General features: G+C 51.2%; 1 protein-coding gene across 3 annotated transcripts in view; it reads right to left on the minus strand.

The window, feature by feature from the left end:
- Ccdc40 (coiled-coil domain 40 molecular ruler complex subunit) overlaps positions 1 to 13,552 on the minus strand; it is a 48,579-nt gene that overhangs the window by 33,531 nt on the left and 1,496 nt on the right. For 2 of the 3 annotated variants that reach the window (XM_074044956.1, XM_074044958.1), the window contains exons 2-7: positions 13,084 to 13,150; positions 11,798 to 12,235; positions 6,168 to 6,312; positions 4,085 to 4,254; positions 3,216 to 3,299; positions 2,915 to 3,134 (exon numbers count right to left, since the gene is read on the minus strand). In XM_074044956.1, coding sequence (XP_073901057.1) covers positions 2,915 to 3,134; positions 3,216 to 3,299; positions 4,085 to 4,254; positions 6,168 to 6,312; positions 11,798 to 12,235; positions 13,084 to 13,150 — 1,124 coding nt within the window. The remainder of the gene's footprint in view (positions 1 to 2,914; positions 3,135 to 3,215; positions 3,300 to 4,084; positions 4,255 to 6,167; positions 6,313 to 11,797; positions 12,236 to 13,083; positions 13,151 to 13,552) is intronic. The other variant, XM_074044957.1, reaches the window with a different exon arrangement.

A 13,552-nucleotide genomic window follows, 5' to 3' on the forward strand; every position in this document is an offset into this window, starting at 1 on the left:
GCTTGGTGTGTCTTGTCCTCAAGTTGTGTCTGTCCCCTCTGTGACTTAACCTTTGGGTCAGATCCTGCCGAGCTCTGTACTGAACATTTTAGAAGTGTGTTGTCTAGAACTACAGTACAGGGTTAACTTGACCTATATGTGCCTCATCTCTCCCCCTCAAAGGCACAAGCCAGCCACCATGACCCAAAACACCAGACCACAAAAGGAGCAAAAAGAGGTGGCACCTGAGCTCTCTTCCCAGAAAGGTCATGAGTATTCCTCTCCTGTGTCCCTTCCTCTTTACTCTCTGCTGTAACCCCTCAACCCCCTAGGGCTCTGACGCTGACCTGGTGCCATCGCTCCCTCTTCCCCGTTCTTTGGCCCCAAAGGCATCTTTCTCCCCAACCCTTGTCTCTCAGGCACTGGTTTTTCCATGGAGTGAGCTTCTGGGGGCTACCACCTGCAAATGGCACTTGTAGGAGTTCTTGACGACATTTCAAATTTCTCCAATGAGAAAGGCTTTGACATCAACGGTCTTGATTACAAGAATGCAAATAAAATAATATACGCCTGTGGGTTTTATCTGAGCAGTTTTGGCTGAGCCGGAAGTTCTCGCGCGTGGACTGACCATCTTTGTAGCTCACTTCGGGTCCGTCATGGCCTGTGTTTCTTCTTCCTCGAGGCTCTGCGAGCGTCACCACACTGCCCCTTATGTTTCAGATCTGTGATGGCCACACCAGGCTGCATGTTAGAATGGTCTGGAAGACTTTAAAAACAAAACAAAAACAAGAAACAGACGATGGCTGCCCGGCCATTCCCAGGACAAGTGGACAGGTAGTCCAGGCTGCTGGTGCAGTGGCTTTGAGCTCCTCCCAGGGACACCAAGAGACCTGGATTCAAAGACAGCTCAGGGTCACCTGGTTTCATCCTGCCTGGAAGCCTGGGCCATTTTCTCGTTTGCCTTTGGAATTTGGAAAGTTCACCGGCTATGATTAGGCATTTAAATTTTATGTATTTATGTATTTATTTTGTCCTTTGAGACAGAGTTTCATAACCTAGCTCAGGCTAGCCTCGAACTTGTGACCTTCCTGCCTCCACCTCCTGAGTGCTGGGATCATAGGTGTGGCCACCACACCTGGCACAGGCATGTTTATTTTTAATTCTGGCTGGAAGGTCTGCCTTTCCTGATTCCGTGCAATGTTCTCTCTACACGCTCAGGACCCTGTCTGTCATCTCTCTAGTTCCTGTCACATGGACACCGATTTTTACACATCTGTCACCTGTGTCTTACCCCCTTTTCAGGACTTCTGTTATTTGGGGTTTGCTCTCAGTTCTAGGGTGCATTCCTCCAACTGCTCTTTCTCACTCTGTTTTCAACAGTATTCGCTTGTCTGTTCAGTGCCTTGGAGGGGTGGCGATCATAATCCAATTTTAGAGGCTCCTCTCCCTAACACTTGTTCTTATTCACAACACGAAGTCCTCTCACGTCTTGTGCTCCCACGCCGTGTTTACATCAGTCTGTGACCACAGCTGGGTTTGCTCTGTTGAGCCCCTGGTGGCCCACTGGGGACTCAGATTTTGATGGTGGGCTTTGCCTCCCTCCCAGATGAGGCAGGTGGCTGGGAGAATTCTCAAGGAGACAAACCCAGGTCTCACCTAAGGCACAGTGCAGTGGCTGCGGCCCCAGGTCAGGGCTGGGACAGTCACCCACACTCCTTAGTGCTGAGGAGGGAGAAGCGGTCCTGTCCGCCGCCGCCATCCTTGTCCAGCTCTGGTCCTCTCCAGATCACACCAGACCCACGGAGGGTCTGGCTCTTTGCAGGAGCCGGGCCACCTGTGCGCCGAGGCAGAGGGGCGCTGTCCAGCATGGGTGCTGCTCAGGCTGGGGCTGGGGCGTGATCTGCCTTCAGCCTGGTGTAAATTCTATTACATCCGGAAAACGGGGCTCACAGACTCCAATGCGGAAACTGGGGAGAGGCTCTTGATAAATGCCATGCTTTGGATGTGCCCCCCAAAAAGCAAGTGCTAGAGACATATCCCCACGCAATAGGGTGGGGTGCTGGGGGCCGACGGGCGGTGTTCCTGTCACAAGGTGCCACCCTTGGAGGGATCTGAGAGATTATAAGAGGGCTCCAGCCTGCAGGTTCCTTCACTCTTGCTCACTCCCCTCTCTCTTTGCCCCTCCGCCAGGGGACAACGCAGAACTCACTCGGCAGGTGTGGGCCCCTCAGTCTTGGACTTCCCAGGCCGAGAGAACTGAGAGGAAGAAATCCCTGTTCTGTTCTGGATGTCCCCGTGCTGTGCCGTTACAGCAGCAGGAAGCAGACTCTGCCAGTCCAGAACCCTCCTTCCTGCACTCCCAGGCTGCCAAGGGTTTCTTTCCAGGACAGCTGGACATGCACCCTGGTCTGCATCCTTCCCGATTATTCTAGAATACTTCCCTATCACATCAGCAGTACAGTTGATAGGAAATGCTGAAAATACCCATACGAAGTCTGAAACGGTCGCTGTAGCCTCCAAGGAAGCTGCTGCTCCTTGTGTCCTGTGTCCCCTGCCCTCTGCTCGGTGGCAGGAGTGTGGCTGTGGTAGGAATGATGCATGTGACATTCACAGCCCTTCCCATTCCACCTGACGCATCACACCTGATCCACAGCCACCTGAGTCCCTGGCGGCACTAACCCGTCTTCCTCATCCCGAGTCCTTTGCCCCGATGCAGACTGCGCACCAGGGCCTGGCCTCACCTGCATCTGCCCCTCTCAGAGCCCCACCCACCCTGCTCTGCGCTCCTGGCCTGCGCTCACCTCTATCCTCTGCAGACCCCTGCATCCTCCTGGTTTTGGGTCTCTGGCCCTCTCAGACCTGCATGCACCTGGCCCACACGGCACAGGGGACACCCCCATGGGGACACCCACGGGTCGTAGGACACCTTACTCACACTTCTTACGCTCCTCGTTGGCCGTCGCGTAGGTCTTGGTGTACAGTGTGCGCACTTTCTGCAGCTCCTCCTCCTTCCGCCTCCTCTGGTTCGCCACGATGGAGTGGCGGTCGTGACTCTTCTCCAGCTGCATCTGCAGGCGAGCCAGGCGCTGCTGGGCCCCGTAGAGAGTCACGCCCAGTTCCTGCCGCTGGACGAGGCTTTGCTTGCTGGCCACCTCCTGCACCAGAAAGAGAGAAAAACAAGGTCACGGGGCACGGGTGCCCAGGCTGAGTGGAGGACGGACCGAAATGATACGCACCAGTTCTTGGATTTCCATCTTCAGCTTGTCGATCTGTCGGTTCAGGTGGCTCTTCAGGGCTGTCTGGAATCTGACCATCAGGGGCTAAAACAATAGAAACCACAGGTGGTCACTCTTCTCGCCCACCCAGGGCTCAGCTCCCCCTCTCTCTGTGTGGGGGTGGGGGGTGGGGGGCACACAGAAATGGTTTCTACATCGGCTGCTCCCCACATCTTCTGGGGATTCTTACTCTGGAAGTCACAAATTCAAGGCACCTCATGGTCTCATTGGGTGCATGTTTTGGCAAAAGGATGGTGAGTTGCAGTGGTCCACCGAGATTTACCGGGGTCCCAAAGTTGGTGATGAGTGGTGGGCAGGATGCCAACATCAAATGTTCACTCAACAAATTCCCCAGTGCACCACCCAGGGCTCCTTCCCATGCAACTGGAGCGTACAGCTTCACACCAGGGTCACTCAAATCAAAATGTGTCTTTGCCTCATGTCAGGGGCCAGGCTGCAGAACGTCAGTCTGGTTGATGCACTCAGGCAGGGGCTCTCAGTGCGAGTGACTTTGTCAAGAACTCAACTCTCCAACGTCTGCAAGGTCTGGGGACGTTTTTGGTGGTCAAGGCGTTACTAGCATAAAGTAACAGAGGTCAGAACATCTGCTGAACACCCCACAATGCCCACAAAGGGTGTGGCCCCAATGTCAGTAGAGCTGACACACGACTTCGGTGTATGAAGCTAAAAGAACTCGCTCTGCAACGCAGGAGGCCCAAGGTGCAGATGACCGCACAGTGAGTGGTGAGGCAGACAGCACGGGGGGTCAGAGGGTCCAAATTATCTCTAACTTGTGAAGGGGGAAGGAAAACCCGGGAAGGCTCTCTTACGTGGTCTGGGTCCAACACCACCAGTTGGGACCCCTCGCCCTGTAGCTCCTCCATGCCCTCGGACTCCACTGCATCCACCAGGACTGCCTCCTCTTCCTCGTTGCTGATGTGCTGGATCTGGTCCAAGATCGTCGGCTGGGCTCCCTCCTGGGAGGGGACTTCAGGCCCCACTGGGAGAGGACAGCAAATGTCACTGGGGGCTTCAGCAGTGTGTTCTGGGAGAGCCGACAGCAAAGCTGGCTGCACCCTCAGGGGACACGATGAAAACGAGAAAGGAAAGCCATCCAAGTGGCTGGAGGTTCAGAACTTCTTCACCCCTTGCCATAGGGAGAATCACATTTTCATTTTGTTTTGGTGGTACTGGGGTTTGAACTCAGGGCCCCACACTTGCTGAGCAGGTGCTCTGCCACTCGTGGCAATCTGCCAGCCCTGTTTTGTGTTGGGTATTTTCAAGATAGGGTTTCTCAAACTATTTGTCTGGGGCTGGCTTTGAACTGACATCCTCCCGATCTCTGCCTCCTGAGTAGCTGGGATTACAGGCATGACCCACCAGTGCCCGGCTAAAAATCACATTTTAAAGGTAGACAAGAAAGCAATTTATTCTGTACACAATTCTTTATCATGGATAGGGAACAGAAAGGAGGCTAGTTACTGATGGACTCATTTGGGGTTTTTAAAAAAATGAAAAGAAATAGCTGACAAGATGAAAAAAAGACATGAACGATCCTGCTCTATTTGTGGATTTTTTTTTTTTTTTGGAGACCAGGTCTTGATATGTTGCCCAGGCTGGTCTAGAACTCCTGGACTTCAAGATGCCCTTGTCTCAACCTTCTGAGCAGCCAGACTACAGCATGTGGCTGTGGAGTTTTTCGTTTTTGCTTTTTTCTGGTGCTGGGCATTGAACCGGGACCTCGTGTGTGTCACGCAAGTACTACGGAGCTTCACCCGCAGGCCTGGTTCTATCCCCCACCAGGTGCAGGGATTGAACCCAGGGCCTCACATCTGCTGGGCAAGTGCTCTATCACTTCAGCCACACCCCCAGGTTTTTTTTGCTTTTAGGTTTTTTGGGTTTTTTTTGGCAGCTCTGGGGTTTGAACTCGGGGCTTTGCACTTGAGAGATAGCCTCTCTACTGCCTAAACTGTATCTCTAGCCCTTTCTGCTCTAATTAATTTTAGAGATAGAGTCACGTTTTCCCCGGGCCGGCCTGGACCACACCTCCTATTTATGCTTCCTGCAGTAGCTGGGATGACAGGCGTGTACCACACCCAGCCTTTTCCCATTGACATGGAGTCTCACAAACTTCTTTTTGCCCGGGCTGGCCTTGAACCTTGATCTTCTTGACCTCAGCCTCCCAAGTACCTAAGACTACAAGTGTGAGCCACCAGTTTTTTAGTTCGCTTTTCAGATAGGGTCTCAGCTTTTGCCCAGGTCTCAAGCAGTGATTCTCTTATCTCCACCTCCCACGTTACTGGGATTATAGACGTGTGTTGCCGTGCTGGTCCTGTTCTCTTTTTCACTAGGCAGGAGCTATTTTCACGTCACTTATGGATATTGCAAGGTTTTATGAGCTGGATCCCCCATGCCTTGCGTTGTAGGGACAAGTAATCTTTCCATCTGCTCCTGCATGGACTCCCTGTAGGGATATGGGAGTCAGGTGAAGACACAGGTATGCACCAGGCAGGCTTCCACACTCGGCAGACAGAGGCGCGGGTGGGAGATGCTGTCTCCGGGCTCTGCTCTGAGACCAGGAGGCAGCAGGAGGTGGTGCTCATGGGACTGCAGGTTGGGGCACCATTGGCTCTGCTCTCCACTTGCTCGGATAAGTTATCAAATGACTCATAGGATCCTGATCCGCACATGGATCTCCCTTCTGGGGGGGTTAGTGTAGGGACTGAGCAAGTTAAAGTAGACTGAATGCTCAATAAACGCCATCCTATCTGCCGGGGATACTTTTATCCTTAGCCCCACAGCCCTACAGGAAACAAGGTAACAGGTGTGGAAGGAGCGACCTCACCTGCACGGAAGGGCACGTGTAAGGGGCTTATCCCATTGCCAGGACGACCACGGGTGGAGACAGAGTACCTGATTCTTGCAGGATGGGGTGCTGCTGGCTCGGGTGGACCTGGGCCCCCTCCAAAGATGCCTCGCTGCTCCCTCGGCTCGGTCTGAAGCGGTGCTGGGTCCCCATAGGGAAGGCTTTCTGCTGGGGTTCTCCTGGGAGTTTTGTCTATGGCAAGAATAATCCCAACTAATTAATGAAGGCTGCTGTGGTTTAGATACAGTTTAATTTTGCCCCCCTCACCCACTAGGTTCATGTGATAGCTTGGTCCCCACAGTCTTGCCATTAGGATGGGGCAGAACTTTTAAAAGGTGGGACTTAGTGGGAGGCCCTTACGTCATTGGGGTGAGCCCTGAGAAGGTGGTTCCCCTGGGACCCCTTAAATTCTGCTGAGAGGGGTTATGAATGCAGTGCGCCCGCCCCCCTCCCCACTCTCTGCTTTCTGCACCTAGACTCACTCTGCTTGCTCTATACGGCCTCCACCATTGCTACCTGTGCTGTCAGGTGATGCGGCCATGAGTGGCTCTTGTCACAGAGCCTCTGCTATACCATTTGGAGTCTCAGCCTCTAAAGCTTCAAGCTAAATAAACCTCCTCTCTGTAAATAAGTCAGGTCAGGATTTTCCTTCCATAATGAGAAGATGACCAACGCAAGGCTCAGTCACGACTGAGAAGTTATTTGATTTTGATTCATTACATTGTTCAAAATTCAACATGATCGTTGAAGCAGTAGGTAATTGTTTGGATGTAAAGATTATTTGGCTTGCCAGGAGTGGTGGCGCACACCTGTAATCCCAGCGCTTGGGAGGCTGAGGCAGGAGGATTGCCAGTTTGAGGCCAGTCAGGGCTACATAGACCCTGTCTAAGAAAGAAAAAAGAGAGAAAAAAAAGATTTGGTTTTTGCAAATGGTCAAGATGGAAAAAATGTAGCCTTTGTCTACAAGGAGTGGTCTTTGCCCATCTGGACCTGTAGCTAAGTGTAACTACCGGTGCACAGTGCGTGAGGACCTGGACGGACCCCTGAATCTCAGTGCCACACGCTGAGCACACGGGTCCGGGGCCCAGAGGGCTGTCTCCCTTTTCTTCCTTCTCACCACCCCCTATAAATGCTACGAGAAAACGTCTTCCTTTGATATAAACACTGGCCTCTGTCTCTGTTTGCTTTTTCTGTGAACTTTTTTTTTTTTCTTTCTTGAGACAGGTTCTTTCCCAGGCTGTCCTGCCTCAGTTTCCTGAGTGCTGGGAACAGGTGTGCACCACCACGCCCAGCTTTGTTTTGGCTTTTGAAGAGACACCTGTGATTATTAGGGGCTGGCATCACTGCCGTGGGGGAGCTATTGAATCTTGGCCCCAGCACTTCTGCTACCCACAAAGCACATTTTACAAATATCGTATTGGCCATCCCTCGAGGCAGACGCTGGTCATGTCTGTTGTCTGTGGGAGGAGTTAGCCTATGGAAGCTGACGAGCTCATCTGTGTTTGCAAAACCAGCTGAAGGCAGGTCAGTGCTGGCTGCCCCAGTCCCTGTCCCCGCCCTTTCCTCAGTGATGTGACTCCAGAAATTATTTCTGAGGCACCAGAGCCACAGAAACGTGATGGGGCCCAGAGGCCAAAGCCACCTCCAAGTGTCCAGAGGGAGCTTCTCCTGGCGAGAAGCTGGTGAGCTGTCCACACATACGGCTGGACCCAACCACCCCCAGTGTCACTGTCCCTATTTCCTCTCGAGGCTGAGCACCAGGGGGAAGGGAGTGGGGCTCTCAGGGTTTGTCTCTGCCCTTTGCTTGATTGCACTTGGAAACCACATCCCAGTGAACTTTCCAGAAACTGGGCCCACGGATGAAAATTGGGTCAGCAGGGCTAGAAGCAACCTGCACTTCACCCACAAAAGGGGAAGAGCACTGTTCACTTGTTGCCCTGGGTAAATTCGTAAAAAGTGACTTTTGTTTGTTTGTCTTGTGGTGCTGGGGGTTGAACCCAGGTCCTCACAAGTGCTAGCAAGTTCTCTACCACTGAGCCACAATACCTGCCCTTAAGAATGGTTTTGTGTTAGGTTTCAACGTGACATCACTTAGGCCATCGTAAACTCTGCTTGGCCCTTGACCCCCATAGAGACGGGCTCGTTTCCCACACCTGGGCCACAACGCAAGACCCAGCTCCTCAACTACCCCTAGCAATGGTCAACGGGCAAGCCACAGTGAAAAAATCCCCCCACCTCTTACCAGGTCCTTCCTCTCCTATAACGCCCGTCTGTGAGTGGCATTGGGCTCTGGCGTCTGCTGGAGACCCCCTCTGCTGCTTCTTCTGAGTACACCTGGGCCAGTGTTGTGCCGTCTCCTTGTCTATCTCTGTGCTTTTCAGTCTAACATTCTGGTTGTAATTTGTCATTTGTAATCATTGAGCTTCATTGGAGCTCATCAAATATCCAATCGTCCTCCAGAGTTATGAACTCGTTCAGCTCTCACAGGTCGGGGAGACAGGGGCCATTCTCATGGTTCAGTATGGTGGCTTCAGAGCAAGAGCTACTGACTGCCATGACACCCAAATGGTCCTGGACGGGAAGGCCCCTCACCTCTCCCTTCACCTCTCCTTTCACCTCTCTGTTTCTTCATCTGTACAGTTGGGGTGAAAATGGCTCCCACCCCTGGGGGCCGTCGTTGGGGTTCACTGAGACAGTGTACACTGGAGTACAGGAGTGGGGGTCAGTGCTCTCCCCGCAGCCCTTCCAGAACAACTGAGATCTTAAGCCCACAGGTGGGGCCATGCAAGGAAGGGGCCGCTTGGCAGGGCAATCCTCAGAGGTCAGGTGTCCCACCTGGGGCAGGTCTCAGAGCTCAGGAGCGTGTGAGGCCATGGGGCGGGGGGAGATGCAGAGTAAGAGGGAGGTGGGCTGCATTAGTAAATGCAGTAAAGTCACCGGGGCCCAGCTTCTCAGTGCTGGGGAAGGAGCCCCAAAAGTGGAGGAGGAGAAAACAGGAGGTGTTGGTGTCGGCTGGGGGAGTGTCCCATACATGGAGATGCAAATGTGTGTGTTGTGTGTGTAAGTGGCTGTGTTCCAGGAATACAGCCATAAATGTAGGTCTCTACGCATGCCACGTGTGTAAATGTGGGTGTGGGTGTAGTTTAACACGTTCACACATCCCTGTTTCATTCTGTAGAGAGGACCTGGGGACAGTGACACCCAGTGGCAATGAGGACCCCCCAGCACCCATATCTTGACACCTGAGTTCACAGGGCTCTTGGAGAAATGTCTGATTCTAGGCCTGGGAAGTTTGGCCAGAAAACAAGCAAGTGCTCAAAGAATGTTGGGGATTGATCAACGGGACACCAAGTCCAGGCGCAAGGGGCTCCCACTGGCCAAGTTAGGGCCCATGTGAGCATCAAAAAAACAGCACAGTGAATAAAGTGGGACACCATAAATCCACACAGATTTAAATAAATTAGTAAATTATGAATTTCTAAGAAGTAGGACATTGCTACATTTCCAACACAGCTCCCCACGCTCATCCCAGAATGTTTCAACATTTGAAAACCAGTCAGTATAAACTACCAAATTAACAACCTAAAAAAAAGAAGAGAAGCCCCATACAATCATCTCAATAGAGAAAAATTTTTGAGAAAATCCAACACTCTTTCATGAAAAAACACCAAAAAGTCCACAACTCTCCACAAACTAGGAAACTGCTCAGCCTGGAAAGGGCACCTAAAACCCCACAGCTGACATCATGCTCAACAGGGAGAGATGGAAGGCACTGCCCATGAGGCCAGAACAAGACAAGAACCTCGCTCTCACCACCTGTGCCGGCATGGTGCTGGACAGTCCAGCCAAAGCAATCGGGCAAGAAAAAGAGGGAAAAGGCAAGTGGGTTGGAAATGCAGAAGCTTATTGCCTTTATTCTCAGACGCTGACATCATCTGCGGAACAGCTCTAAAGGTTCTCCTAGGAAGCGACTCAAATGAGGGAGGTTAGCAAAGTTGCAGAACGTAAGGATAAAATACAGCACTCAGTCGTATTTCTGTTTGCCCGCAGTGAATAATCAGAAGGCACTTGTAATAGCAGCAAGAAATGAAAAATTACTCGGGGAACAAATCTGGCAAAAGATGTACACAGGAGTGTACCCCCAGTATACCTTGCTGGGCAGAAATAAGAAGTCTTCAATAAGTGGAATGATCTGTTGTGATTTTTTGCATTCTAAATAAATATCCACTTTTTGAAGCCACACCTGTAATCCTAGCTACTTAGGAAATAGAGTTTGGGAGGATGGTGGTTCAAGGCCAGCCTGGGCAAAAGTTTACAAAGACTCCCCCCCCCTTCTCAACAAGTAAGTTGAGAATGGTGACATACACCTGTGATCCCAACCACACAGGAGGCACAGGAAGGAGGACTGTGGTCTGAGGCTGGCCCAGGGGAAAAAAAATGCAAGACCTTGTTGGAAAAAATACCTAAAACACAAAAGGGCTGGGGGTGTGGCTCAAGTGGCAGAGCAGGTGCAAGGCTCTGAGTTCAAACCATAGTACTTTGAGATGGAGTCTCACTAACTGTCTTGCCTGGGCTGGCCTTGAACCTTGACCCTCTTCATTGCTGCCTGCCAGGGTTACAGGCTTGAGCCACCAAGTGTAGCCATTTTTTTTTTTTTTTTGGTGGCAGTGGGGTTTGAACTTAGGGCCTTGCGCTTGCCAGGAAAGCGCTCTACCACTTGAGCCATACCCTCAGCACAGCCTGGCACTTTTCGCTCAGTGTGAAGGTCATCAGGAAAGGGTGTCCTTGACCCACTGCTTTGCCTGGAAGCTGCAAGGGAGGCACAGCACCCCCTTCGGTTATTACTGAGCGTTTGGTAAAACGGAATGAGGCCTGACATTCTGTGGTAGTAATGCAGCAATGCAATGTCCAGATGTTTGGCTGTGGAGCTCTGGGACTCCAACCTAGGTCCTCCAGCAGGTGAGGCAGGTGCTCTACCAGTGAGCTGCATCCCCGGCCCTGTTCCCAGATCTCGTGCCGTGCTTGTTGATGGTAAACACTCGTAAATGCATTCGGAGGTGCGGTGCAGCAGAGAGATGGCTTACTCTCAAGTGCTTATGAAGACAAAATGTGATGGGCTCCAGGCGTGGCTCAGGCGGGAGAGCACCTGCCTACCAAGCACAAGGCCTTGAGTTCAAAGCCCGGTACCGCCAACAAAAGCATTTTCTGTGCTACTTCATTTTTCTTTAAGTGTGTGACGGTTTAAACTGTACAAAAACGAAAACAGCATAAGAAGGTAACTATTCTCAGTGATTTCAAATAGAACTCTACTGCCCAATAGGTTAGGTCACTATTTAAATGTTAATTAAATAGAATGTTTTAAAATAAAAAAAATTCAGTTCCTCTTGTCTCACTCGCTACTTTTTTAAGTGCTCCCAAAATGAGCTCATGACCCCATGTGACTTGTGTCCTCCTGATGGGACCACCTTGCTCTGGAGGAGAGGAACCTGGTGCCATTCCATGGATGGTAGCTACGGAATGTCACCAACCACGGTTTGGGGGACTCAGGAGAGGAGCCTAGACTCTCTTGGCATCGGACAGTAGACTCTGAGAAATTCCCAGCATGAACTGCAGCTTTGGGGAACGGTGTCTCTAAGCCGCCCACGAGGACAGCAAAGCACCAACTCAGGACACTCACCATGCTGCTCGCCGTGGAGCCAGGAGCCTGGGGGGATGCTGGCTGAGGCGAGCTTGGGACTTGCTGGGATGGCTCTTTGGAGGCAGTTGCTCTTGGCTCCTCCAACAGGCTGATGGCCTCTCCTGAGAGCTCTCTGGCTGGCTCATCCAGGTACTCCATGTCCCCGTCCTCTTTGGGCAGTTCCTGGGGACTGAAGTGGCCGGGCTCAGTAAGGCTGGTGGGTTCTTTGGGGTGCATGTCTTCGAGGAAGGAATAGAATTCCTCTTCAGCTTCCTCTTCCTCCATGAATTCCACTGCCTCTTCAGCCCAGGCATCTTCTTCTTCCCCTTCATTTGGCGGAAGTTCCCCTCCACCTTCATTTGGGATTTCCTCTTCAGGACTCTCCGTGGAACCCACAGCCTCCTCGCTTTTCTGGTCATCGTTCTTCGGCGGTGATACCTGTTAACAGGATGCCAGAGAAAACCCAGGAAAATGTATAAAGGATCAAGTGAAGTTTATACTTAATACCGTACTTGGCCCGGTGGGAAAACGCTTTTACACACATCTCTGCATGGCTAAGAGTTAGTTTCATGCTTTAATTTACCTCTTTGTTTTCCATAATCGTGTTACACAGTTTAGTGCCGGAATCAGTGCTGGGAAACTCAAGGTAATCCAAGGGTTGGATATCCTTGACCTTCCTGGACAATTGGTGATACTTTAGAACAGGAAGGCAAACCAGGTCCTATCTGGAGGGTTGGCACCAGTAGGAGGGGGGAGAATATAAGGAAAGGGTGTAGGAGGGTGAATATGGTGGAATATCATGTACCCATGAATAAAAATGGAAAAATGAGACCTGGTGAAACTATTCCAGGAATGGGGGAGGGGGGATAAAGGAGAATGACAGAGGGGTGAATTCAACTAAGATATAAGAACTTTGGTAAATGTCACAATGTATCACCAGTACAACAGTAATATACTAGTCAGGCACCAGTATCTCACACCTGTAATCCTAGCTACTCAGGAGGCAGAGATCAGGAGGATCTTGGTTCAAAGCCAGACCAGGACAAATAGTTTGTGAGACCCTATCTCAAAAAAACCCATCACAAAAAAGGGCTGGTAGAGTGGCTCAAAGTGGAGGCCCTGAGTTGAAGCCCCAATATCTCAAAATAAATAAATAAATAAATAAAAAGGGAAATGCTTCCCTGGTTCTGAATTGAGTTTGTCCCAGGGCAAAAGGGACAAACCAAATCCTGACTCTGCCTCCTAGGAAAGCCAAACCCAGAATAACTTCCCAGAGGGAACTTTACCTTGTGGCCTTCAGTGTTTACTTCCTCCTCTTCTTCAGACACTGACTCGCTTTCCAGGTGAGACCTGCTTTCAGAGAAAGCCCAACAGTTGGCCCGCACCATCGCCTGCCTTCTGGGCATCTGTTTACCTCCTGGTCACCTCCTCGCCTCCCCTCGGCTGTCAGCCAGGACTTCTATAACTAGGTGACACTTATCAGATGGCCTGGGTGCCACAACTCGCTCCAAGAATGAGTGAAAAATGTAACTATGGAAGCCTCCAAGGAGCAGTGGGTCATGACCGGACACCGCAGAGGATGTTATACAGAGAGGACAAAGTCTGGACTCTGCTTCTCAACAATGGGCGTTGTCTAAGAATGTCATGATTTACACCATGTTCTATTTTGGCTTTCTAAAAATTAAAAATACAAGCTAAATTTTTTTAACCAAGCTAATACAGATATGCGAGTCACAGACAATGAAGGCTCTGTGA

The sequence above is a fragment of the Castor canadensis genome, chromosome 11 (genome assembly GCF_047511655.1).
Source record: "Castor canadensis chromosome 11, mCasCan1.hap1v2, whole genome shotgun sequence".
NCBI classification, from domain to species: domain Eukaryota; kingdom Metazoa; phylum Chordata; class Mammalia; order Rodentia; family Castoridae; genus Castor; species Castor canadensis.